The following is a 27628-nucleotide window of genomic DNA, read 5'->3' on the forward strand; positions in this document are numbered from 1 at the left end:
TGTGTGTGTCGGTGCTGCTGGATTCCGGTGGTAATACTGTTTGTTTGTTGATACAGTTCGAGCGACCCTGGCTGTGCGGGGGCCACCGGAGGGAGCAGTGTGTTAGGTCGCCGGAGGATTAGGTCGCCGTTGTTTAGGTTTGTTTTGTTTTTTTGGGTGAAACATGGCGGCGGTGGGGATGGGGCTGAGCGGCCCGGCGGTGGCCCGGCTTGAGGGCCGCGAGTTCGAGTACCTGATGAAGAAGCGCTCGGTGACGGTGGGCCGGAACTCCTCTCAGGGCTCGGTGGATGTGAGCATGGGCCACTCGAGCTTCATCTCCCGCAGGCACCTGGAGCTCTTCACCGCCGGGGACGACGACGACGATGAAGAGGAGGAGGAGGAGGACTTCTACCTGCGCTGCCTCGGCAAGAACGGGGTGTTCGTGGACGGAGTGTTTCTGCGGAGAGGGGCTCCTCCGCTACAGCTGCCCCGAGTGTGAGTGCCTCCTCCACCTCTCTCTCACACATACACACACACACACTTTCACTATCGGCCATGTGCCTCACCGCTGCTACGCACGCGCGTACGTGCTCGTGCGCGAGTAAACTTCCTGCGCGTCCCGCGCGTGAGCTCTTTAAAGCTCCTTAAAGAATCACTCTTTAATCGTTTTTACACACACTGTTCACTTTTACACACACTTCTCTCACAGTTAGAGTGTTTATACCGCGCGGCTCACCAGCGTGTGTGTGTCGCCTCTCCTTGCTCTTGTTGTTGTTGTTATTATTATGACTCTTACGTGGCGCACGTGCAGCGCCTCTCTCGCGCGTCTCCATGGAGACTGGCTTTAACGGTTTATTAGCGCAATATATTAACACACTTAAATCGTTATATTACTTAAACGATTATTCCCATTGTTATTTATTTATTCCTTTTGAAATAAGTGAAAAATACCTTTTTTAAATATATAAGAATAGTAAAATATATAAATGAAGAAAAAAAGAAGACTGACTGAAATAAAAGGTCACCTTGGTTACCGTGCACGCGCGAGCTTTAATGAGCGGTTTTATTTTATCTTCATTTTATTTTATTTTTCGTTAGATCTAAATAATTTACACACTTATTTCACACAACCTAAGTGAGAGTTGTTTTTTAAACCATTTTTTCCCTTTTTTAAAATATGTTCTGCCTCGCGCGAGGCGCTAAGCTAGCATCGCGTTAGCGTTGACGTCATTCATTCAATAAGCAGCCGTTAAAAACGTTAACAGTCTAAAAACGCACAGTCAGGTTTCCGTTACATTTCATATCTGTGCATCACTGAATATTAGTCATTTTGTTTTTGTGTGTGTGTGTGTGTGTGTGTGTATTCTGTGGGGGTTAGCTTAGCTTTGTTAGCTCAGTTTCTGAGAGAGATGAACACACACAACCACACATAGTGAATATGATTTAAATAATTTGAGTGTTGTACATTACACAGTCTTTCCTAGGGTTAAAATCCTGTAGTAATGGACAATAAAGGTGAATTTAGATGTGTGTGTGAGCGAGAGAGGTCAGTACACCAGAGTAAATAAACAGCCTGATTTTTCGGGAAACAGACTCAAGGTTGATGTTGCATCTGATTAAACACACTGTTACAGGTTTCATAACCTGTAAACACACTGTCTCTTACACACACACACACACACACACACACACACACACACACACACAGAAGTGGGGAGTGTGTTGGGTTAAAGGGAAATGTGTTCAATTAGCATGATGCACACACACAGGTTTAGATAAACAACATGCAAATACTGTATACACTCGACAATAAAAACACATACACACCCCTGTTGTTCTCAGTGGGTGTGGCAGAGCAAAAGTGTATTATTCTCCAGCGGAAAAGGAAGACTTGTGTAAGTGTGTGTGTGAGAGAGAGAGAAGGAGAGCGAAAAAGTATGCCATGTGTGTGTCTGTGTGAAAAGGAGGGTATTGTTTGTGTGTGTGAGAGAAAGTGTGAGTGTGAAAGGGAGAGTGTGTGTGTGTGTAAGAGTAAGACAGTGTGTGTGTATGAGAGAGAGAATTTGTATGAGTTTGTGGAAAGTATTGTGTGTGTGTGTGTGAGAGTTTGTATGCGAGTGTGTATGTGTTTGTTTGTTTGTGAAGGATTGAGGGTGTATTGCGTGTGTGCAAGAGAATTGAGTTGTGTGTGTAAGATATGTAGAGATATGTATCTTCACGCTGACTCACGCATCTCTTTATACACACACAACACACACAACACACACACACACACACACAATACACTCTTAAAGTTATGCCTGGTTTTCAGTTTGATTTCCTCAGATAAAAATCATTCTTATTACACCAGTCTCAAAACACCACGAGCGCTAATTATTCAAAAATCACGTGCGTCAGAATGTCCTCGCGCACGCACACGGTCAAGTTGAGTTTTGGGGCTTTGAGGCGTCCGAGGTGGAAAAGTGTCACAGTTTCTGTATAATCCTACAGGTGGCGCTCTCTGAACTATTTACACATGTCCATCCCTTGTGGTAGGAGTGATTTATTTGCTTCATAGTTTAATTAGAAATAATAAAGATGGCGGATGATGTAACAGGGATACGCTCTGCTCAGTAACAGTGTAGCTTTGTGTGTAATTTAATGTGAAGTTAAACTCTTGTATTTGAAGTTAGATTGTAGTGTTTAAACGTTGCGTTTGTTTTTTAAAGTGAGAAAACTAATGTTATGAAGGACGTGATACATTTAATTACTCATTAGACATTTTAAAGTTTTAAAATTGTAACAAAATCAGAGAAAAGTTATATAGAATTATTGTGATATTATTCAAATAGGCAACAAAGTATCATAAGAATATCATGTCGGGAGGTGTCTCTCGTGCCTAGTGTGTGTGTCTGTGTAAGAGAAAGTGCTTTCCTGTTCCTCGTACACATGTGGGTCAGAGAGGAAGTCCAGACGTGTGGAGTGTGTGATGCCTGGCGCTGTGACCCTGGAACAGGAAGTGCTGTGTACACTGTGTCCTGATCCTGTGCTCTGATTGGTCAGGAGCTGATGATTCATTCTCTACAAACAGCAACTTTAACAGCAAGTGTGTGTGTGTGTACATGCTCTGATGTCGTAAAATAGGTACCGAGTGGTTTACACACACACACACACAGAAATGATTAATTAGTGTTAAATTCCTCTGGGTTAAAGTTACATCGCCATGGCAACCGCCTGCTGATACTGCAGAACTCTTTTCTTCTCAACCGTATGTGTGTGTGTGTGTGTGTGTGTGTGTGTGTGTGTGTGTGTGTGTGTGTATGTGTGTGTGTGTGTATGTGTGTGTGTGTGTGTGTGTGTGTGTGTGTGTGTGTGTGTGTGTGTGTGTGTGTGTGTGTGTGTGTGTGTGTGTGTGTATGTGTGTGTGTGTGTGTGTGTGTGTGTATGTGTGTGTGTGTGAGGAAGCTGAAGAAGGGAAAGGGACAACAAACAAAGGAAAAAATGCACTGTTTGGGAAGTCAAACATTCCTTTCTTAACAAGCCTCTCTCTCTCTCTCACACACACGCACACACACACCTTCTTAACAGTTGATACAGACATGTATTGTGTGTGTTTTGTGCTAAAGGTTATGATTCAGGAGAAAAAAAAACATTTAAAAAAGTTGATGTCTTCAGGTGTGTGTGTCTAGTGCGTGTATGTTCATGCTCTAAAACTCAGCATTTGAAAACTTTTCCCATGACGTGTTAATGTGTGTGTGTGTGTATGGGTGTGCCTTGTTGTTTTAAAATGTTTAACAGATCCTCCGTGTCAGGACTTGTTTCTACAGAGCTAGTGTTTACATTGTCTCTTTCACACACACACACACACACACACACACACACACACACACACACACACACACACACACACACAGTTTGAAGATGGACGTCACCTGATTTTCACACACTGCTTGTGAGTGTGTGTGATGGGACCTGAGTGTGTGTACAGCCTTCATGTAACAAGGGAACGCTTAATTTAGCACAGCCCTGACACACACACACACACACACCACAGCCTCCAGAGCATCATTAAGAGAGACACCACTACACTGACTGTGTGTGTGTGTGTGTGTGTGTGAGATATGATGAAACATTGTTTACTCGTTATAATATGTTTTGTGTGTGTGTGTAGGTGCACATTCCGTTTCCCCAGTACGAGTATAAAGATCACGTTCACGGCGTTGGGGCGGGGCAAGAAGGACGCGAAGGAGGCGGAGTCTCCGGTGAAGGCGGTGCAGCCTCAGATCTCCCCGCTGTCAATCAACATCCCGGATAACATCGCACACCTGATGAGCCCTCTGCCCTCGCCCACCGGCACCATCAGGTAGACACACACACACATTTTTCTTGTTACCCCCGGTCACTAGTGGATGGGGTTGAGGTCAGGGCTCTATGTTTGGGCCGGTCGAGTTCTTCCACATCGAACTCATCACACCATGTCTTTATAGTCCTTGCTTTGTGCACTGCGGCGGAGTCATGTTGGAATAGAAAAGGGCCTTCAACAAAGTGTGGACCCAAAGTTGCCTATAAGCATAGCATTGTTCAAGATGTCTTGGTGAGCACTGAGGTCATTCTACAGTACCATGTCCTGTCACTAAAACTGTCCCATGAGGGTTGAACTTAAATCCTTGGTTTATATGGGGTTCAAGGGTCAAGAGTTGATGGTTGCTTCCAGGTGTGTGTGTTTTAATGCCACAGGGTTCATATAAAGGAATGTCCTCACATATCTGTGTGTGTGTATGTCAGTGCGGCGAACTCGTGTCCATCGAGCCCTCGCGGCGCCGGTTCCTCGGGGTACAGACTCGGCCGCATGGTGTCCTCAGACCTGCACCTGATCAATGACACCTCTCACTCAGAGATGGATAAAGACGCATCAGGTGGAGACAGTCCCAAAGTAAGAGCTCTCACACACGCACACACAGCGCTGTAACGGTCACAGTCCGACAGATATAAAGGTCTGTGTGTGTTGTCTGCTGTCTCCGTGCAGGACGACTCCAAACCTCCATACTCGTACGCTCAGCTGATCGTCCAGGCCATCACGCTCGCCCCGGACAAACAGCTCACACTCAACGGCATCTACACACACATCACCAAGAACTACCCCTACTACAGGAGCGCAGATAAGGGCTGGCAGGTCAGTCTCACTCACACACACACACACACACACATACACTGTGTCTCGCAGTGATCTAGACGTGATTGTGCATTTCTGTCTGTGTGTGGGTGTTGCAGAACTCGATCAGACACAACCTGTCCCTGAACCGGTACTTCATCAAGGTGCCGCGCTCGCAGGAGGAGCCGGGGAAGGGTTCGTTCTGGAGGATCGACCCGTCCTCAGAGGGGAAGCTCATCGAGCAGGCCTTCAGGAAGCGCAGACCTCGGGGAGTGCCCTGCTTCAGGACCCCGCTCGGACCTCTCTCCTCCAGGTGGGCACACCGCTAGTACATCACACACACATTTATTATTTTCTTCAAAGTTCTGCAAACAATACCTCATAAATCTTGTTGTTGTTTGCAAATTTATGAAAAAAATACTCCCGTTTCCACTAATCACCCTTGAGATATTTAAACTTAAGGGAGGTGACCAAGAACCCGATGGTTAGTCTGAATAAGCTCCAGTGTTTCTCGGTGGAGAAAGGGAGAACCCTCCAGAAGAACAACCATTTCTGCAGACGTGCATGGTAGAGAACGACCAGACAGGAGCCACTCCTCAGTACAAGGCACATGACGGCCGTTTGGAGTTTGCCAAAAGGCACCTGAAGGACTCTCAGACTATGGGAAACTATTTTATTCATTTATTATTTTTTGAAGCCTCTATGGAACCAATTAAAGCCTCAAGTCATTTTGACTATGATGCTACAAGATGTTTTTTCTTCTGGAAGGTTCTACTCTCTCCACCGAGAAACACTGGAGCTCTTTCAGACTAACCATCGGGTTCTTGGTCACCTCCCTTAAGTTTGCCTGGCGGCCCGTGCTACAAAGATATATATATATATATACACACACACACAAATATATACACACAGCTTTCCTATTGATTGGAGGTTTTGTGAGATGCTTTGACTCCACCTGGTGGCTGTTTAATGTTTATGTGCATTTTTTAAAAATTATTATTTATTTTTAATTCTTCTGTTTATTAAATATACCTATAACTAATTATATCCGCTTTTGGAATTTTGTACTTTTACTCTCTTGTTCTTTTATTTTATTTTATATATTTTCTTCTGTGTTTTATTTAGTTTTCTTTGATAAACGTTCCCTGTGTTAACTGGAATACGCCCAGGGAAACAAGTATTTTTAATGCTTTGACCTTTGACCTTGACACAGGAGCGCCCCAGCGTCACCCAGCCACTCTGGCGTTCTCTCTGCCCACTCCAGTGGCGTCCAGACCCCAGACAGCCTGTCGCGAGAGGGCTCGCCTGTTCCCTCAGAGACAGACCCCGCCCCTGCTCCGCCCCCTGTCCACTCTGCGGCCATCCAGCCCAAAATCGCTGTGATTCAGGAGGCTCACCTTGCTCAGGCCACGCCCGGTATACACATACACACACACACTCTACACTTAGAACATGCTGGAAGTATACCATAAATGACTGTGTGTGTGTGTGTGTAGGTTCTCCAGTGAGCAGTGCTCCAGTGCTGATAGCGGTCCAGAGACCCGTGGTGTTCACCTCCTCGTCCTCGTCTTCTTGCTCGTCCTCCACGGTGGCCCCTCAGACCCTGATGCAGACGCTCCACGTCCTCCATCAGATCCCTGTCAGCGCTGCTAAACCTCCGCACGCACCGCAGGAGAACGGAGCCACGAACTCGGAGGGAAAAGGTCAGAGGTCATGCCCCGGTGGACAGGCTGCACACACGGAGAGAGAGAAAAAAAGAGATGTAGTGTGTGTGTGTGTGTGTGTGTGTGTGTGTGTGTTGACTTATTTTACTCTCTGTGTTTGTGTTTGCAGTGAAAGTTGAAGCCGTTCCCACCATCACTCACACCTCCATAGGCTCGGCCAATCGGATCATACAGGGCGGCGTGGCCACGCCCCTCCAGACGGTCACCATCGTGCAGCAGGCGCCGCTGGGTCAGCACCAGCTGCCCATCAAAACCATTGTGCAGAACGGCACACACACGCTGCCCATCGCTACGGCCAGCACGGGTACACACACACACACACACACACTGTGTAATAAATAACTGACAATACCTAAAAGTCTTATCTATAATCCTCTCTCTGTTTGTGTGTGTGTGTGTGTATGTGTGTGCGCGCGCACACATTCAGTGTCCAGTCCGCTCCACCTGTTAGCGGCGCACGCCTCCGTCTCCGCGTCCCTGCCCACTAAACGACAGAACGGAGAGAGCGAGCCGCTGGAGAGCAAACGACAAAAAACAGAGGAGCAGCAGCAGCGTGTCATCTCCTCCTCCGACCCGAACGGAACGGCCAACATGGACACGCCCACCGCCGCCGCTGCCAGTCACGACTAGGCATTAACGAAACCCCAGCCCCCCATTTTTTTTTTTCTCCTTTAGCTCCACCTCTCACTGTCTGTCATATTTACCTCCTTCTCTCTCTCTCTCTCTGTTCCCATGTCCATTATTTACAGATTTCAATACAAAACTAAAAAAAAAAAAAAAAAACACCCTCAAACGGACGTCCCGGACCATCTCTGAAGTCGTAACCATGCCCACTTGTTGGCTCCGCCCACCTGCCTGCTGTAAGGGACTTCTATTCCGTTCACGCCGAGGGGCGTCATGTCACGTGTCCCGTGTTTCCTGTTTCATACCAAACACGCTGTGTTCAGCGCATATTTATATATTTATACACACACACACACATACATATATATATATATATATATATATATATATATATATATATATATATATATATATACACACACACACAAGAGCTGGGCGATATGAATAATACCACCTAACAGACCACAGTACACATCAATCCGCACATGACGTTTCGATTTTTTTAAACCCGTTAAGATCAATTAATCAGTTTACGCGATTGAAACAAAGAGCTGATTAACAAGTCAACACACTCACACACACTCTCTCTCTCACACATACACAGACTATTTTTTCGCTTTATTTGTCTTGCATCTTTTTTCTCTTAGTTTTCCCTAAAAAGCGGTAGGTTATGATGTCATCATATTGCCCAGCTCCAACACACACACTGACACACACATGTCCACAGCCAGCCACGACTCCCATCTGAGAGCCCACCTGTCCCTCCCTCTCTCTCTCTCTCTCTCTCTCTCTGTGTGTAAGAGAGAGAGAGATAGTAAAGCGAGTACACACACACAGGAGATATGCAGTATTTTGTCAGGTGGAGCACACATTTTTACATTTTTTTGTTTGTTTTTTGAGGATGTTTATAGACACGAATTTCCATTGGATTACATGTTCTCCAGAACAGCCTCAGAGGATGTCTGAATCGCTCGTCTTCATGTTCGTTTAGGAAAATAATTTTCTTTTTTTTTTTCTTTTTAAAAATAATTCTATATTGAATTAATTGTTAGGTTTTTTTTTTTCAAGTCTGAGTCTGTTTTCTTCTTTTATACATAAGAACGATGTTCGAGATGTGATTTCACAGAGCTCTTGCGCATCCTGATAATAACGACACACACCACAGCCATGTTCAGGATTTAGACTTCACCCAGCAACCGAACGACCTGCTCCAGAGTACTCACATGTTGATTGTATGTGTCCCTGAGAATGAAAGTATGAGAAAAGAAGAAGAAAAAAAAAATCTTTTTTTGTTCTGCTACATTGGGAAAATGCTTCTTTTTTTATATAAATTAATTTAAACCTTAAACATGTCTGCCTTCCCATGTTTCCTTCAGAAAACCTCATCTGATCCCTGATTGTGGGGAGGGAAGTGTGCTAAATTAAGTGTAACACCGCCGGAACGGGGAAGGAGGATGAGCAGGAAGTGAGAAGGACAGACAAGAGAAGATGTTAGGAAGATATGGGTAAAGGTCAGGATTGATGGAGAATGTGGAGAGAAGGGGAAATTAGAGAGGAGGAGATTTGGAGGGAAACAGAAGTAGGAGAAAGTTGTGGAAATGAGGTGGAGAAAAAATGGTAGGGAAGGGATAGGAAATAAATAAAATGATTAAGGGCTGTAGAGGTGTGTTAGGAATAACTGGAAGAGATGAAGAAATGGAAGGAGTGATAATGGGGAAGGGATGGAGAAATTAAAGAAATAATGAAAAGTAATAGAGAAATAATTAATGGAAGGGATGGAGAAAAGGAAGGAGTAATAAAAGAAAGATGAAGCAATAGATGAAGTGATAATGGGAAGGGGTGGAGAATTTGGATGGAGTATTAACTACAATAGAGGGGATTAAGAAAATTAAGGAGTGATGAAGCACAGATGGAGAAATTAAAGGAGTGATAACTGGAAGGGATGAAAAATGGGGAGGGATTGAGAAATGGAAGAAACATTTACTCAAATGGGAAAATACTGGGATGGAGAAATGAAAGGAATAATAACGGGATGGGGTGGGTAAATTGAAGAATGGATGGAGAAGTGGAAGGACTGATAATGGGAGGGGGTGTAGAAAACTGTCACATTGGTTTTATTCATCTAAGGTATGTTCTTAGTCTAAAATGTAAAACGTATGTTGCAAATCATTTGCACATCACAACATTGCAGATTTCATGACGCAGCCTCCGCACATGGCAGTTCTTCTCAGGACCACCAGGGAGCAGAAGAAACCTAGATATCTCTTCAGATTGGACCTCTTCTAGTGTGTTCTGTGTTTATATATCAGGTTGACCCTAATGAATGAATAATCTGGATGCACATCTGTAGTGCACATCATCACCTCCTACACTTTATCTGTACATGGCTAAATCAAAGGAAGGGGTCAAGGATGATGATTCCATTCCCTGGTGGGTGTCATTTTAGCTCTGAGCTGCCCCCTAGTGGATCGAAAGTTAAACGATTACTTTGTGGCCTTTGTTGTGTGCGGTAGTCTGATGTTTCAGCGGCAAAGCTGCAAAGTCCCTCGGTCACATGATCTTGGAGATCTTCAGAAAGGTTCTGATGAGATGTGTGTCCTGTATGTCTTAGTCTCTGTCATTGTCAATCTGTCTGGCCAATTCTAAAAAAAAAAACATGGACAGTGTTTAGGATGTTTCCTGATAATCAAACCCTTATTGTGATCATTTTCTCTAGTATTCAGAAAATAAAAGCTGGAGCAAACTGCTAAGAGCACTGTGTGCTCTGTCTTTCTGTCTGTGGATTTGTCCCTCACGGCCGTAGACAGTCAAGTGTGTATGTGTATATGTGTGTATTAATGAACACATCTCTGTAGCGCACAGGCGTGGGAGGCGTTGCCCTGGAGACAGAGAGAACCGAGTAAAACTCAAGAAAATGAAGCGCATGAATCCTCACACCTCTTTGTGTATGTGTGTGTGTACACACAGGAAACAGAGTCCCTGCTAACTGCTATCCCTCATCCGTTTTCGTCTTCTTCCCATTGTTCCCTGCTTTTCTCAGCTCTGTGTTTAACGTTCGAAATCCGCCCACGTTAGTTTTTAGAGCTGAAGTGTGGATGATTTTTAACTATATGCATTTTAAACCATTTCAAGTGAACATGTGAAATATAACGTGTAATGTTTTTTTTCTTCAAGACAAAAATTTCACCCCTCAGCTGGTAATGTCATAACCGATGTGACCAATTAGCAGCTTTCACATTTGTCGTTCTTTCCGTGTTTATCGATGAGTTAGGTTTGTATATCATCCCCTCCCTCAGGCAGCAGCTGATGAGGTCCAAGCACTTTTTTATTTATTTTTTATTTTTTGCAGCCCCTAACAGCTGGCTCTTAGTACCATGGTGCAAGACATTAATATAAGAAGCAAATCTTCGGTTCAGTATCACATCACAGAAATATTGAGGTTACCTCGGGTAAAGGACTAAAGCCAAGGTTAACTCAGGTCTAATACAATTATTTATCTCAGTCATGTGACCATGTTGATTTTTTTATATATTTTTTTATAGTGTGTGAGATTAGGCGGCAACCTGGTAAGGCGTATGTGCGGGTGTGCACACACTGTCAGTCATATTGTCTATTTCTCTAGTCTGTCTTACCTTGTGTGTGTATCAAGGAAAATGTGTGTGAATACTACCCTGTTGTGACATGTCTTTAATTAAATGGGAGCAAATTGTCGAATCCAAGTTCCTCGAATTCCTTGGCTATGAGAAGCTTACCTGGAAATCACTTGGTATCATTAAAAAAGTCAAAGTGCTGCCAAATTGCCATCTCAGCCTGTTGAAACTGGCTGAGATTGTAACGTTTGCAAAACAACAAATAAAAGTGGATCAATACCAAGGGTGTAATGGTTGTTTCTAAAGAACATGCTTGGAATTCAAGTCTTACCATGTAGAAGAGGCAGATTTTGTTAGTCTCTTATCATTTACGGTTTTTGGCAGACACCCTTTCTCTTGAGCGACTTACATTGCTCCTTATACATCAGGGCAGCTGAGGGTTAAGGGCCTTTCTTGAGGACTCAACAGTAGCAACTTGGTGATGCTGGGGTTTGAATTTGGGACAATTCTGATGAATAGTCCAATGCCTTAACCACTGAGCTACCTACTATCCAGGGTGTACCTCATCCGCAGATGTTCCTGACGCTTCAGCTGCTCTTTGTTCCAGCCGCACTGCGACTCTACACAGGATAGATATTGGTTGGATGTATTTTTATACAAGGTACAAAACACAAGTGATGGCCTGAGAGAAACACTAGCTTAAAATATCTATTTATCGGCGTTAATGCTGCAACCACTGTAAGAGGTTACAATTCTACAGTTTCAAGGCTGGGTTTCAAGGCTTCAAGGGCATGAAGTGGGGTACACACTCGACAGGGTGCCAAACTATTACCAAACGCTCAAGGGGAAATTTGCTTGTCTTTTGAGTGTGAAGGGAGAAGAAACCAAAGTACCCAGAAGAAACCTACCAAGCACAGGGAGAACATGCGCGTATACCTGAGGCGAACCCTTGACTCTGAAGGTGCAAGGCGACAGTGCTAACCTCTACGTGACCATGATTGAGATCATCAAAACGTTTAGAAGTTAAGCTGATAAAGTATTACAAAATGCAGTTTTAAATGATGTGAAAAAGTAATTGCCCCTAAACCTATTAACTGGTTGCACCACCCGTGGCGGCGGCAACAGCAATCAAGAGGTTCCACTAGCTGCCAATGAGACCTTCACATTGCTGTTTCCCAGAATTTAGCAACATTAGAGAGTTTAGCCTGTTTAAGGTCATGCCACAACATCTCAATCAGATTTAACTCCATCATCTAATATTGAAATTTGTTTGATGATCTGAATTAAACAAATCGATTGCTAGCCAAATCTTTCAGTTCAAATAAATTTTATTTATATATAGCGCTTTATAGAAGTTTAGTCCCCATGTGTTATTTTCATTATTATTGTGATCTGTTTCATCAACATTTTCGCAGTATGTTTACTCGTCTGCTCGTCGTTTGAGATCTTTAGAGCACTGAATGACACTATGTCAGTATTTGCACCCAATATGAAACATCGTACACATCCCAAGTTACTGTTGATATTTAAACCTCAAACCAGCTCAACTGACATGACAGTCATTACTCTTTCATTATACCTGTGAGTGACAGACATTTATGTCAACAAATTAATTAATTACACACAGCGGTGCCAACATCAACACACGCGCACACACACACACATACACACAGTCCCAAAAAGGAATGCCAATCTTATTACTCTTGAGTCAGGAGCCAGCTTGTACATCATGAGGACACAGAGATGAGGACATGCTGGCTGAGAGACAGACAGACAGAGAGACAGACAGACAAAGAGAGAGACTTTACTTCATACCTGTGAACTGCTGAGTCTCAAATTAATACACATAAACCGCTCATCATGGTGACTAGCCTCCTATGCTAACTACTAAGTGTGCTCTAATAAATAAAGGAAATGTGTGTGTGAGTGTGTGTGGGTTAGAGACCTGTCTGGCCACCATGAGGTGCTGTGTAGCCGAGCACCCAGTCTCTGAGGAGTGTGTAGTGTGTCTAATGGTCTGACTGATGAGTGCCGCCTTATCATGCTCTACATGAATCTCTCTCTTCCTCCCTCTCCATCTGTCTCTCTCTCTTCCTCCCTCTCCATCTGTCTCTCTCTCTCTTCCTCCCTCTCCATCTGTCTCTCTCTCTTCCTCCCTCTCCATCTGTCTCTCTCTCTTCCTCCCTCTCCATCTGTCTCTCTCTCTCTTTCTCCCTCTCCATCTGTCTGTCTGTCTCTCTCTCACTCCATTGGTCTGTCTCTCTCTCTCTCTCTCTCACTCCATTGGTCTGTCTCTCTCTTAATTAAGAAATTCCCCTCTGGGATTAATAAAGTTCTTTGAATCTTGTATCTTAATCTTGAATAATCCTCTGTCTCTTTTTCACTCTGTCTGTCTCTCTCTCTCTCTTACTTCATCTCTCTCTGTCTTTTTCCATCTGTCTGTTTCTTTCTCATTTTTTGTCTGTCTCTCACGACAGTCTGTCTCTCTGTTTCTCTTACTTCATCTGTCTCTCTCTTACTAAACCTGTCTGTCTCTCTCACTCCATTTGTCTCTTTCACTCTGTCTGTCTGTCTCTCTCTCACTCCATCACTCTCTTTTACGTTGTCTGTTTCTCTCTCACTCCATTTGTCTCTTTCACGCTGTCTGTCTCTCTCTCACTCCATCACTCTCTTTTACTCTGTCTGTCTCTCTCTTACTCCATCTGTCTCCCTTTCACTTTATCTGACTATCTCTCTCTATCCATCTCTCTCTCTTACTCTCTCTCTTACTCCATGTGTCTGTTTCTCTCTCACACTGTCGGTCTCTCTCACTCTGTATGTCTGTCTCTTTGTCTCACTCTATCTGTCTCTCTCACTTCATCTCTTTCACTCCATCTGTCTGTCTCTCTGTCTCACACCAGCTCTGTTTGTCTGAGGAGTGTGTACTGTATCCAAAATAATAATGTCTGATTGCCAGTGTTTCACCTTTCTGTCTGTCTCACTCTCTCAGTCTCTCTCTGTTTGTCTGTCTGTATATACAGTGGTGTGAAAAACTATTTGCCCCCTTCCTGATTTCTTACTCTTTTGCATGTTTGTCACACAAAATGTTTCTGATCATCAAACACATTTAACTATTATTCAAAGATAACATAATTGAACACAAAATGCAGTTTTTAAATGAAGGTTTACGTTATTAAGGGAGAAAAAAAAACTCCAAATCTACATGGCCCTGTGTGAAAAAGTGATTGCCCCCCTTGTTAAAAAATAACTTAACTGTGGTTTATCACACCTGAGTTCAATTTCTGTAGTCACCCCCAGGCCTGATTACTGCCACACCGGTTTCAATCAAGAAATCACTTAAATAGGAGCTACCTGACACAGAGAAGTAGACCAAAAGCACCTCAAAAGCTAGACATCATGCCAAGATCCAAAGAAATTCAGGAACAAATGAGAACAAAAGTAATTGAGATCTATGAGTCTGGTAAAGGTTATAAAGCCATTTCTAAAGCTTTGGGACTCCAGCGAACCACAGTGAGAGCCCTTATCCACAAATGGCAAAAACATGGAACAGTGGTGAACCTTCCCAGGAGTGGCCAGCAGACCAAAATTACCCCAAGAGCGCAGAGACAACTCATCCGAGAGGCCACAAAAGACCCCAGGACAACATCTAAAGAACTGTAGGCCTCACTTGCCTCAATTAAGGTCAGTGTTCACGACTCCACCATAAGAAAGAGACTGGGCAAAAACGGCCTGCATGGCAGATTTCCAAGGCGCAAACCACTTTTAAGCAAAAAGAACATTAAGGCTCGTCTCAATTTTGCTAAAAAACATCTCAATGATTGCCAAGACTTTTGGGAAAATACCTTGTGGACCGACGAGACAAAAGTTGAACTTTTTGGAAGGTTACATCTGGCGTAAAAGTAACACAGCATTTCAGAAAAAGAACATCATACCAACAGTAAAATATGGTGGTGGTAGTGTGATGGTCTGGGGTTGTTTTGCTGCTTCAGGACCTGGAAGGCTTGCTGTGATAGATGGAACCATGAATTCTACTGTCTACCAAAAAATCCTAAAGAAGAATGTCCGGCCATCTGTTCGTCAACTCAAGCTGAAGCGATCTTGGGTGCTGCAGCAGGACAATGACCCAAAACACACCAGCAAATCCACCTCTGAATGGCTGAAGAAAAACAAAATGAAGACTTTGGAGTGGCCTAGTCAAAGTCCTGACCTGAATCCTATTGAGATGTTGTGGCATGACCTTAAAAAGGCGGTCCATGCTAAAAAACCCTCAAATAAAGCTGAATTACAACAATTCTGCAAAGATGAGTGGGCCAAAATTCCTCCAGAGCGCTGTAAAAGACTCGTTGCAAGTTATCGCAAACGCTTGATTGCAGTTATTGCTGCTAAGGGTGGCCCAACCAGTTATTAGGTTCAGGGGGCAATTACTTTTTCACACAGGGCCATGTAGGTTTTAATTTTTTTTCTCCCTAAATAATAAAAACCATCATTTAAAAACTGCATTTTGTGTTTACTTGTGTTATCTTTGACTAAAAGTTAAATGTGTTTGATGATCAGAAACATTTTGTGTGACAAACATGCAAAAGAATAAGAAATTCAGGAAGGGGGCAAATAGTTTTTCACACCACTGTATATTGTAGAACTCATCACCACCTCTGGACCAATCAGAGCGCAGGACGCTGTGGTGTGACGTCCTATACCTGTAATCTCACCCAATTAAGTATCGGCACCCTTGACTGGCTTGCTGCATCTCATGCTACACAGTTTTGCCCTGTAAGGTGGATTATGGTTATCATATTAGTCACAATCCTTACTATTAAGATGTTGTGTGGTTGTCAGTTACACTCCTGTCACACGCCCTCTGTTTGTGTTAACACACCAGCTACGACTCATTGGCGCATTATCTTTCCTGAGGGGTTTAGCAAAAGTAAACAGCGAAACTATACATAAGGCTCAGTCTCTCACAAGTCTTTCTTTATTCTACTTTTTAAAACAGGTTATCAAAAAAATTTAAATGAGGAGTAAACTCCTTTGTCACAAGGATGTGGAAAACTTATAATGTTTTGTCGCTGAATGTTACAAACCACTGACACTGGAGACTCCTTCCTTAAATGTTACATTAAATGATATAAGTAAATATTTATTAGTAAATTTCAGGTAATGTAGTCAAAAGGGGGAAATGGTTTGTCCGGGTTTGATTTGTCTTGGGGTCTGTGTGTGTGGAGTTTGAATGTTCTCCCCGTGCTTAATGGGTTTCCTCGAGGGTACTCCAGTTTCCTCCCACAGTCCTAAAACATGCAGATTAGACTCATTGGCGTTCCCAAATTGGCCCTGTGATTGATTTTGGAAAACACTCCACATTTTCACGCTAAAGGGCATGTCTCCATTGCGCTTGTGATTCGCTGTGAATTTCTGCAGTGGTAGGTTTGCTAAAAAACTACTTTGATTTGAAACTAGTGTTGAATTGGAGCCAAAAAAATGACAAACATGACCCAGAAATTGGCTCAGCCAAGGACTAAATGCAAAATCAAATGATGTAATTATATATTAGCATTCAAGCATTGCGCTCCTCCTTACTGTAAACATGATTATCATTATTTTAAGATCAGGAGGGCAGATTGTGACAGTGTGTGTGTGTGTGTGTGTGTGTGTGTGTGACATGATCTGCTGTAGGCACTGATTCTGGCACGGAAGCCATCGAATTACAGGAATCACCAACCGCTTCTGCATTCCAGCCTTTCTGAGCTATTTGTGATCTCTATGTTTCTGGAATCGTTATGGCTTTTTACTGAAGAAAACGTCAGGACTTTTTTCCTATTCGGTCTGAAACTTTTTCAGAAATACTGAAACATCAACCAGAAAGGTCAAACTTGGCTCTAGCAGGACAGCCAAAACTACCAAAATGATATAACCATCACAAAGCCTTTACCTGGATATATATAGGTAAAGCATACAGTATATATATAACAAAGGGTTGGGCAAACAATGGCAGTAACGTAATGTAAGCGGTTTGCAGATAGAAACCTACCTTGACTACATTGGATGCCCTTCTTGATGCAACCCTCTTATTTTATTAAGGCTTGGGACTTGCCAAAGGCGCCCTGCAGTGCACAGTGGAGTTTGGGGCATTGACTTGGACGTAATATTGTATGTCCGAGGGGGGTTAAAGACAAAATGGAACTTGTGCTAAAATTTCTGGTGTATAAAGGTGTAAACCAGGCAATTGACATTTATCGAAGACTTCGAGCACAGTCCTCTTAGCCGTAGGAACGGTGCAAATGTTGAATGGTGGAAATGTTTTAAAGAAGGCCGTACGTCCGTGAATGACGATCCCGGACTAAGTGGCTTGGAGCCTCGTGCAATCATTCCCATAAACGTTCAGCCAGTGGAACGCCTGATACTTGATAATTGACTAATGCCTTGTCACCAATTTGTGAGTTTATTCTACTGTCTGGTTTATACAACCAAGAGAGTTTTTTAGTAGGGCCCCAGATCTTTTCCAAAAACACTTGATCCCAAAATATGGTTCATAATTATACTTGGAGGCCAAGATTTGGAATTCAATTGTATTTGAACATGGAAGTGGAGGTAACGTCATTCACATCTCATCATATCAATCACATCTTCCGACCTGCAAAGTCATGGCTGATATAGAAATACATTTTTTCAGAAATATCAATAATATTAGGCATAGCGCAAAGATTGACCTCCTCGCTCTCATCTTTTCTTGTGTTTAATGGAGGCTCACAAACCAGGCAGGTGCATGCTTCCATCTGCTATATCAGAGAGTGTAAATACACAAGGGTACCCGAGTAGAGAAAACAATAATATTGTGCACGCTGGCCAGTGGGGGAGTAAGTAGGGGGGCAATTGTTCCTGAGGATGATGCAAATCAATTGTACCTAATTCGAAAGTTAACTAAGTGTACTCTGTGGTATTTATTTTTATTAGCATAATTGTAGAAAATATGTCAACATGCTTTTCTTTTCTAAAGCTAATCCTGCAGGATTGCAGTTGACTGGCATTGAGATCTGGACATTTTGCATACACTCTACACACACACACACACACACACACACACACACATAGATCTTGAGGACGAATGTAGCTGTGTGCAGTTCCCAAGGAAACGATGTCTTGACAACCAAAGAGAGGAGTGTGAGTTTATCTTTTACTCCCTATGTCCTTTCTCTTTAGTGAACACACAGTGAGGATAATGAGGTGTGTGTGTGTGTGTGTGTGCGTGCTGGGGTGAAATATTATAAAGAATTCCTGGTATTATTAAGTTCCTGTATACTAAATTCCTTAGTCCTGGTGTCATGCTGTGAGACACAGGCTGTTTGTTTGGTTTAACAGCGCCTCATGTGGTCATCTCCACATGCACAGTCCATTATTTGTCCGGGGTCCAGGAGATAAACTCTGACTTAAGCTCTGATGGTTTTCCTATTCGTATGACTATAATCTCTAATGTCATAAATTTGTAACAGCACAAGTTGTACATTGTTCATCAACAAAGAAAACGTATCTAGTCCCTGTGAAGATTCGCACCTAGCTATCTAACTAGCTTTAAGGTTTTATTTGAAGTTGCGGTGAAGAAAACAACGAACAAATGGGCAATACATACATATATTGTGACCTGTTCTTTAGCTGTTATTTGTGGTTAGCATCAACAGTGTTTTTTGTGATGCACATTTACACTGTGTGGAAAGCTAAGCACATCTATTATAGTATATCTAATTATGTAACATTGATTTGGTTCATCATCTAGACCACTTTATCCTGTATAAAGGTCGCAGTGGACATAGAGCCTATCCCAGGAGACTTGGTGGACAAGGTGCCAATCCATCATAAGGTGCACACACACATAGTACATACAGACACACATTTACAAACTAAATGCATTTTAGCTGGAATGCCAGTTATCCTCCTAATCCACATGTCTTTGGACTGTAGGAGGAAAACTGGAGGAAACCCACCAAGCACTGGGAGAACATGCAAACTCCATGCACACAGACCCTGTGGCAGAAGGGGCGAGGCCACAGTGCTAACCACAATGCCACCTATATAGTATATATTATATTTGTGATTTCCCAGGTCTCATGACGTTTGAACATTGCTTTAGATTCATTATGTTCATGTAGTCGCTTCTATATGAAGCTGAATGCTATTTCAGACTGTTTTTGTTAAATAGTCAGGCTGTAAGAGCATATGATTTTGTGTTTAAAGCCCTTCACAAGCAGGCTATGGGTTATTACTCACACTTTGTTTGTCCTGAGCTCTCCTGAAGGCTAAAGTTCTCTGCTCAGCTACTTTGACCTGTTCCTCAGTCTGGTGTGTCTGCTCTCAGCTATGGAACAACCTCGTTTTTTTGCTACATGTCCATTATGTACTGCTGGCGAGTTCACACTTTAGTTCTCTTATTTCTTTTCAGTCCATTTACAATTTTGCCAGATTATTCTGCTTGGTTTTAGCTCTGATATTCTTATTTTATTATTCTATTCTTGTTTTATTATTGTCTTTTGTGTGTTTATTAACTTTTGCCTCGCCTTATCACGCTAGTATATATTATTTAGTCTTTTCTCACTTTACAATTCTAATTGTTTTTTTTTTTTTTTCTCGAATTAACACCACTGTATAACACTTCATCAGCCCCTGTGCTCTTTTATTAATGAAATTAACTTCTTGAAGATTGCGACATGGCTTGAGTTATTTATACTCCTTGTGCCTTTTAAGCCTGGCAGATGTACTGTATATACACAGTGCTAATAGTATTAGTTGTGCTATTTCTGCTTTGTGATCTGGTCAGTAGCAGCATAAGCTAAGAAACTAAATTTAGGAGATGGTGTAAATTTAGATTTGTATATATGTTCCTTGATATCTTTAAACAAACGTGTGTGTACATCTAGCTGGGTCATCCAATGCTAATCCTGGATGATGGATATTTTCACGCTTTGTCTTCTTAACATGGTAAAGCATTTGTTTACCTTTTAAAAGAAAAAGTTTTTACTAAAACATAAGTGAGCTTTTAATTTCACTATGATTTTAACATGACAAAATATAGGAATATATTACAGTTTCCTGGTCGTGTTCCATGTTCTTCGAGCTGTACGCCATGTGGTTCCTCACTGGAAAAACCAGTAACACAGTTCCAGTAAGTTTTTCTACAACATGAGGAACTTAACAGTGATGATCAGTTTGTGTCAAAATAATTACAGCTTAGATACATCGGAAACATCGCTGTCCATCTTTAACATTTTCAAAAACATAGATTTTTTTTTTTTACAACTACATTTTCCTGTAGTCAGGTAGTATTCAATTTTTATAGTTAGCAAAAATTAATCTGGTCCTCTAGTCATGCAAGCTGGGCTTCTTGTTAGTATGGCCAAAGTCTCTATTTATATACAGTACTTTTATAAATTATGAGTACTGTATAATAGAGTCTCTGTCTGTCCATCTCTCTCTGTGTGTCTCTCTCTCTGACCATCTGTCTGTCTCTCTCTTAAACAACCTGTCTGCTTAACTTAATTACAGTGAGTGGCTGCTCTGAAAAGATCTCTCGTTTTTGTCCTTCATGTGTGAATAATCAGATTCCCCTCCCTCCTTTGATCCTCTTTTCTTCTTCTTCTTGTTTTCTTTACCTACTTACATTCTCTCTTTGTAACCCTTTAAATGCAGTTTAAATTATGCATTTACATGTGACATTATTTAATTCAATACAATTTTTATTTAGTTTCCTATTTTAATTTATTTCCCAATCCTTCTTTTCTCCTCCTTTTGTATTTCTGTCCATTTAAATTTTAAAACATACACGTTTATCTTATTTTCTCCTGCTGATGTACTGTATTATCCACTATCAGATCTTATACAGACCACATATTTCAGAGATTCAGAGACAGTGATTTATTTTTAATTTATTCTGTGTTCACATCCATGAGCATTTCTGTACTTTGTTCCTGCTGAGGCTGCTGATTCATTTTTCTTGTCCTGAGGAAAATGTGGTCCAGCTGCTGACGCATTCCGTATGGATGACTTTCATTCACTACAATTCACTTCTCCCTTTTTCGATGGCTGAAGAATCGCTGTTTATAAAGGTTGTTTCATGTTGAGGCACACACAAACACACAGCTCATTATAAGAAGTCAGACTGAAGCTTAAAATCATTTTTATTAATACCAAAACCAAGTGAAAAAACAAATCTAGATAGATAGATTGATAAAATTGTTTATAGCATACAGCAAAATTCTTTCTACTTTAAAAGTGGTTCTTAATGGTTTGGAATGTGTGTCAAGTGGTTAATAATGGAACACCTTCTCTCTTGCACTTGTTTAATTTTGTTTTGAAGCCGTAAATTTACCAACAGGAGTTCTAGTGGCATTTTAAAGAGTTTTAAAATGTTTTTGGATCGTTATTTCTTGAACTGAGGTTGAACTTTGGTGGTTATCAAAGGCATTCCAGCACCCACCTAATTTAAGTAGGTACCACTTTTGCGACCAAAACATCTCTGACCCATCACTGCCTGGACTCCACTAGACCTCTGAAGGTGTGCTGTGTCATCTGGTACGAAGTTCTCAGCAGAAAATCCTGTAAGGGTGTTTTTACATTAGTGCCCTGGGATTCTTTCAGGAAACACTTGACCCCAAGGTCTAGGTCATTTTGATCAGAGAGAACACAATTATTTAGGGCTCGCAAACTGTGCCCAAGTCCAGTGAAAAAGTTTCGAGCACAGTATGGCATACTCAGGCATGGATTGAATCAGATATTGAGGCCATTCATACCTAAACAGGAAAATAGACCAGTGTTTAGACTGCGATGTCATCAGATTGCTCAAACAGTTAAGGCTTTAGATTACTGATCAGAAGGCTGGGGCTTCAAGTGTCCTGCCTCTGACTACAAGTCACGTCAAGTCGGCTTTGTCACTTCAACCATATACAGTTCAGTACACAGTAAAACGAAACAACGTTCCTCCAAGACCAAGGAGCTCCACACAACATAAATTAACAGAAACTAACTAGTTAACTAAGCGACCAATATGATTGGGATATGTGAAAAAAAATCCTTTCACTGTGCTGTAATGCGCATGTGACAAATAATTGTCTTAATATACACATAAATGGCTGGACCCAAGGTTTCCCAGCAGAATATTGCCCAGAGAATCACACTGCCTCTGTCAGTTTAACTTCTTCTCATAATGAATCCTGGTGCAATTTCTTTCCCCTGGATATGAGACATCTGTGTACCAGCCATGACCCTGTCCAAGATTAAGATTCAATTATTGGTCAACACAATTAAATCTTTTTTTTTTTTTTTTTACATATCCTAGTTTGAAAGCTGGGGTCAGAGCACATGGTCAGCCAGGATACAATGCAACTGGAGCAAAGAGGGTTAAAGAGGTTTGCTTAACAGTTAAAGGACTCAACAGTGGCAATTTGGTGGTGATGTAGATCAAACCTCTGACCATCTGATCAGTACCCCATTAACCCACAGATCTAAACATTTGAGCCTCCACAGCCTCTCAAAAAATCAGTTGGCTGACACTTGCCTTGGGCTACCCACCTTCTTGACCATGGTAGGTAAGTGCCTGATAACCAATTGTCTTTCCTGTGTATACCTTGAGAAAAAAAAATGTGTTCCTCTAGAACCACTACACACGGCCCAAAGTCTTATACTCTGACCCTAACACATCGACAGTAATCCCTCATCTGCATGGGAGAATTAACTCTCGCTTAATTCATTTTCAATCCATTAGCGTGAGGTATTGCACACTGTAGCACATGGTATAGTGTTTAGGCGTGCTCACAGTCTTTAATAAAAGATCAATGCTTCATTTATTTTGTTTTGAACAGGCGTTTCCTTTTATTTGAGCAGAAAATGCAAGTGATAAGGAAGACAGTTCATGAGTTATGACCGGAGACAGGCTGAGAGATTAATAATCGGGAATTAGTCAGAGATGGATGGACAGATAGAGGGAGTGGATTGTAACTGTGCATTCCTCACAGAGAGATGGAGACAGACAGGAGTCAGCAAGAGAGGAGATGAGAGGAGAGGGCCTTCTGACTCTGATGGCTAAGGACTTAATCATATTAAAGAGAGAAAGAAAAAATGGAGAGATGAATTCAATGGAGTTGGACTCACTTTTTCTTTTTCTTGTCCTTTCTCTATCACACACACATACTGCTTCTGATTTAATCCAGATGCCTGAAATATAGGTAAAATCTGCATCTTCATCAAATTCATGTTCATTGTGGTTCTTCAACACAGGAGGTACAGCCAGTGTAATTACACACTTCAATGTTATGTCAATATTTCCTTAGGTTAAAGTATTGGCACCTACGAGGACATGATAATGTAGCAGTTGTTTAAATATAGAATACATATTTATTTTTACAGGTAGATTAATATGGTGGCAATCAGGAACACCAGCTCATCCAATGATCAGATAGTTCTGGGATAAGATTTTGACCCATGAGATGTTCTATATATTTCCTCCACCTTTCACACTTTACTATTTGACCTGCCATTTGCTTTATGGCTACGAGGCTTTCCCAGACTCCCTAATTTGATCCAAACTTGATCTAATCTTCAGATGGTAAAAAAAAAAAAGGTTCAACAAACTTCATACAGCACATCAGTGTGGGAGGTGTCCTAGGGGAAAATAATGAAACACAAATTGACCATGCTTAAAAAATTTAAGTGCAGTCAAGCACTTAACAAACACAGTGTCAGTTCTTAAGGGTTCTTCAAAGGTAGACCATAGCATAGTGGAGATGGTTTTCACCTCTTCATAATGGATTGCAAAGACAATAAAATTACTGAATCTATACGAAAAAATATGTTTAGTGTTGACATGTAGCAATGTATATAGCTTTGATCTGTCAGTCTGGAGTGTTTGTAAAAAAAAAACAAAAAACTTTTAAAACCCTAAACTCCACTCAGCATCAAACTACTAAGTAGTATGCTCTAATAGATACTTAATCCACAGCTAAATCCCACCATGCACTGTACTGCTAAACAGTGCACTCTAAATGATACTAAAGCTTCTTGTAAGATGGCGCCAGTGAGGCTGGTTGCTCTCACGACAGCCGCAACCACTCTTTTCTTGTTTTGTTTATTTTCCCCACTTTTCTTAACCTTAACCTCTCAATTCCTTTACCACAGTGTCCACTATACATGCCAGAAACACTCCTATTGCCATTGGGTTTCTCTCTCACTCACCATTCAGCATTTTTAGAACCAGACCCATGCTGAATGAGTTAGAACCTAAAGCGTGACAAAGGACACGACCCGAATGCCAGCCCTGAGGGAAATGAGCTGGCGTCAGGAACAAACTGAGGGCTCACACACACACACACACACACACACACACACACTCACACACACCGTGCACCCCTCCCTAGCATCCTGCTAGCCAACGTTTATTCTTTGGAAAACAAATTTGAAGATCTCTGGGCCAAGGTTAAGTTCCACAGGGATACTTAGGACTGTAATCTCCTCTACTTTACAGATACCTGGCTACCAGACGACAGCAAGTAGCAGCCAGCTGTACCCTTATCAGTTTACTGCATGGATAGAATAAAAGAGTCAGGAAAGTCAATGTCTGATGGTGAACAGTAGCTGGTGCAACATAACGATTGTTGTACCTCTCACATACTTCTGCAGACTGAACCTGGAACGCCTAACCATCAAATATATCTTTGTCTGTAATTTACTTTTTACATTTGACACTGGACATGGACACTGCCTTATTTAAACTTCACGAGACTATTAGAACCAAATTCATCACCAGGACACTACACTTTTTGTGGTGGGGAATTTCAACAGAGCTAATTTTAAATTCGCAGCACCAAAATTCTACAAACACATTACCTGCCATATTAGGAGCGAAAGAATCTTGGACCATGGCTACACTCTGTTTAAAGACTGAAGAAAACATTATAGATTTAGAAGGAGGTCAGACCAATCGGTGGCCACTCTTTAAGATGCTCTGGATGATGCAGAATGGGAGATGTTTTGGTTCAGCTTTGATGACAACATGTTCACAGAAATGGTTGTGGGATTTATTGGAATATTTTATATTGTCCAAAAAACTACCATTAGAATGTTTCTCAAGAATATGTGGGTGGATAAAACCATCTGCAATGCTTTGAAATCTTGCACCGCTGCCTACAACGTGGGACTTGTTTCTGGAAATGTAAAAATATACAAGGCTTCATAACAGACTGCAGTGAAGAAGGCAAAGCAGTGCTCTGGGAGGAAACTAGAGTTACAGCTCCAATCGAGTGATTCTAGGCGCCTGTGGCACAACAATAACAGAACAATAGCATACTATAAAGTATCAACATCCAGAATGGTGAGTGCAGACATGGAGAAGAATTCCAGCATGGGAAAAAATCGTTTTTGGAGCCTGACATAAGTACAGTCTTCGAAAGCGGTGATCACCAGGAAGGTAGCAGGTCACATTCAGTAATACTTGCACGCCCATACCCATCATTCTTTCGTTACCAAAGAAACCTCATGTTGACTCCCTCAATGACTATCACCCTGTAGCCCAGAGCTCAGTTGAGAGAAAGTGTTTTGAAAGGCTGAGCAGAGACTTTATCATCTCCTTATTACCTGACTCACTGGAGTCACTACAGTTTGTATGCTGCCCAAATCGATCTTCTGATGATGCCATCTCACATTTCCTACATATAACAGTAAGTCACCTGCACAATACAATCTACCTTGTACTGTCGGTTGACTATATTTCAGGTTTTAATACTCCAATTCCCTTCAAACTCACCACTAAGATGGAGGAACTAGGACTCAAAGCTTGTCAGTGGATTAGCAACTTCCTGACTGGTAGACCACAGGCAGTATGGTTGGCCGGGCATGTCTCAGCCTACTTCATCCTCAGCACAACCCTAGAGCCCCCTAGAGTTGTTTCCTGAGCTGTACTTACTGTACACATTTAACTGCATGGCACACTACTAACTCCACAACCATCATCAAGTCTGCTGACAACACTCTTATGGTGAGCTGGATATCTGACAACTAAAAAGAAGGCCTATACCTGAAGGAGATTAAAAACCTAGAGAAATGGTGCCAGAAGAACATCAGGATCTTCTCCTGAACATCAGCAAGGCAAGGAATTGATGGTGTACTTTAGCATGAAGCAGGAGAGGTCCCTGTCATTAATAAGACACCTGTGGAGATTGTGGACAACTTGCAGTCCCTCTGTGTTCACATCACACAGGACCTGTAATGGACCTGTGTCCATCAACACCATGGTAAAGAAGGTGTCTTTATCAGTGTCTTTATCACCTTAGATGCTTGATGGACTTTAAAACACAATCCAGTGTATTACGGAGCTTTTACACTTGCAGCACTAAGAGATTCCTGATGGGAATCTTTACAACCTGGTTTAGGAACAGCACCAAGTAGGACAAACTAGGTCTACACATAGTGAGTGCATCATCTGCACCCAACTCCCTGACCTCCAAGGCCAGAGATATTGTGAAGGAGCTCAGCCATTCCAGCAAGAGATTGTTTTCCTCTTTTTTGGTAAGGAAAGTGCTTCCACTCTTTGAAGGTCAATGGAGAGAGACTTAGGAGGAGCTTCTTATCACAGGGCATTCAGGATCTGATGCAGACAACACCTCGGAATGATCTAATTATAGCAAGTTAACTCCTCTCAGATATATTTATTTATTGTATTGGACATGGCCACACTTTATTTTAGGACTGCTGCATCCCATCCTTATGCATATTTTTATTATTATTATCCTTGTAAATGATTACACATCTCTATATAATTCAAGCTGTATATACCAATTTGACTTTATGTATGTTTTATTCTCTTGATTCTTGTTTCGTATTCACAGTTCAAACACTTTCATTTTCACGTGTAATGTTTCGTAATTAAGTGTAATTATGAAATTTTTCTAAACATTGAGTGTAATTTTGAGTAACATTGAGTGCTCGGTGGGTTTGACTTAATTTACCATACTATTTTATTTTTCTGATCATTGGAAACCATACTGTTTATGGTTGTTTATGATTAAATAAATGAAATAAACATTCACCCTAAATGACTAAATTCACGGATAAATCCGACGACTGTGATGTTCAGCATGAGTTTCTTAGGATTGGGTGCGGTGTTGCTGGTAATTATATCTTAATGATAAGCTCAGCATATTATTTCACATTTTAATTTGTAGATGATTTAAGGCATGTGATGTCACAGAGTCATGTGACCAAGGGCCAGGAGGAATTTCAGTGGGAAACAGTTCAGCGCGCTCTAGCGAAAAGTTCCAGAATGTAGGAAAGCCCTCTTCCTTTCTGTCTCTGACATTTCCCCAGCGCTCCTCTCCATCGGTCCAGTCCTGATTTTGTCTCTCGCTTGTTCCCTGTGTGCGAAAGTAGGTCACTGTTTGCTTTGTATTATTCAGCAACTGGAGGGAGACAGAGTGAGACAGGCTGAGAGTGAGACAGGCCGAGGGTGAGACTGAGACGGGCTGAGAGTGAGATAAAGGGAACTTTGCTGTGATCTCACTCATCTTTGAGCATGTGTGTGTGTGTGTGTGTGTGTGTTGGGGGGGGGACTG

The 27628-nt window shown here is 41.9% G+C and overlaps 1 protein-coding gene across 1 annotated transcript; it reads left to right on the plus strand.

Annotated features, from left to right (window-relative positions):
- Positions 1–8806, plus strand: LOC128515842 (forkhead box protein K2-like). Its single transcript, XM_053490057.1, has 9 exons — positions 1–474; positions 4130–4321; positions 4744–4891; positions 4985–5131; positions 5230–5423; positions 6324–6526; positions 6607–6813; positions 6944–7138; positions 7262–8806. The coding sequence occupies exons 1-9, from the start codon at positions 164–166 to the stop codon at positions 7462–7464; spliced, it is 1800 nt and encodes a 599-aa protein (XP_053346032.1). The 5' UTR covers positions 1–163; the 3' UTR covers positions 7465–8806.
- Positions 8807–27628: the final 18822 nt, after the last annotated feature.

The sequence above is a fragment of the Clarias gariepinus genome, chromosome 28 (genome assembly GCF_024256425.1).
Source record: "Clarias gariepinus isolate MV-2021 ecotype Netherlands chromosome 28, CGAR_prim_01v2, whole genome shotgun sequence".
Classification (NCBI taxonomy): domain Eukaryota; kingdom Metazoa; phylum Chordata; class Actinopteri; order Siluriformes; family Clariidae; genus Clarias; species Clarias gariepinus.

Bases quoted from the DNA above. Each gene is read 5' to 3' on its own strand.
- LOC128515842 (XM_053490057.1), top strand. From the start codon at position 164: ATGGCGGCGGTGGGGATGGGGCTGAGCGGCCCGGCGGTGGCCCGGCTT. The intron at 5,132-5,229 runs GTCAGTCTCACT...TGGGTGTTGCAG, and splicing joins GCGCAGATAAGGGCTGGCAG to AACTCGATCAGACACAACCT. The intron at 6,527-6,606 runs GTATACACATAC...GTGTGTGTGTAG, and splicing joins CCTTGCTCAGGCCACGCCCG to GTTCTCCAGTGAGCAGTGCT.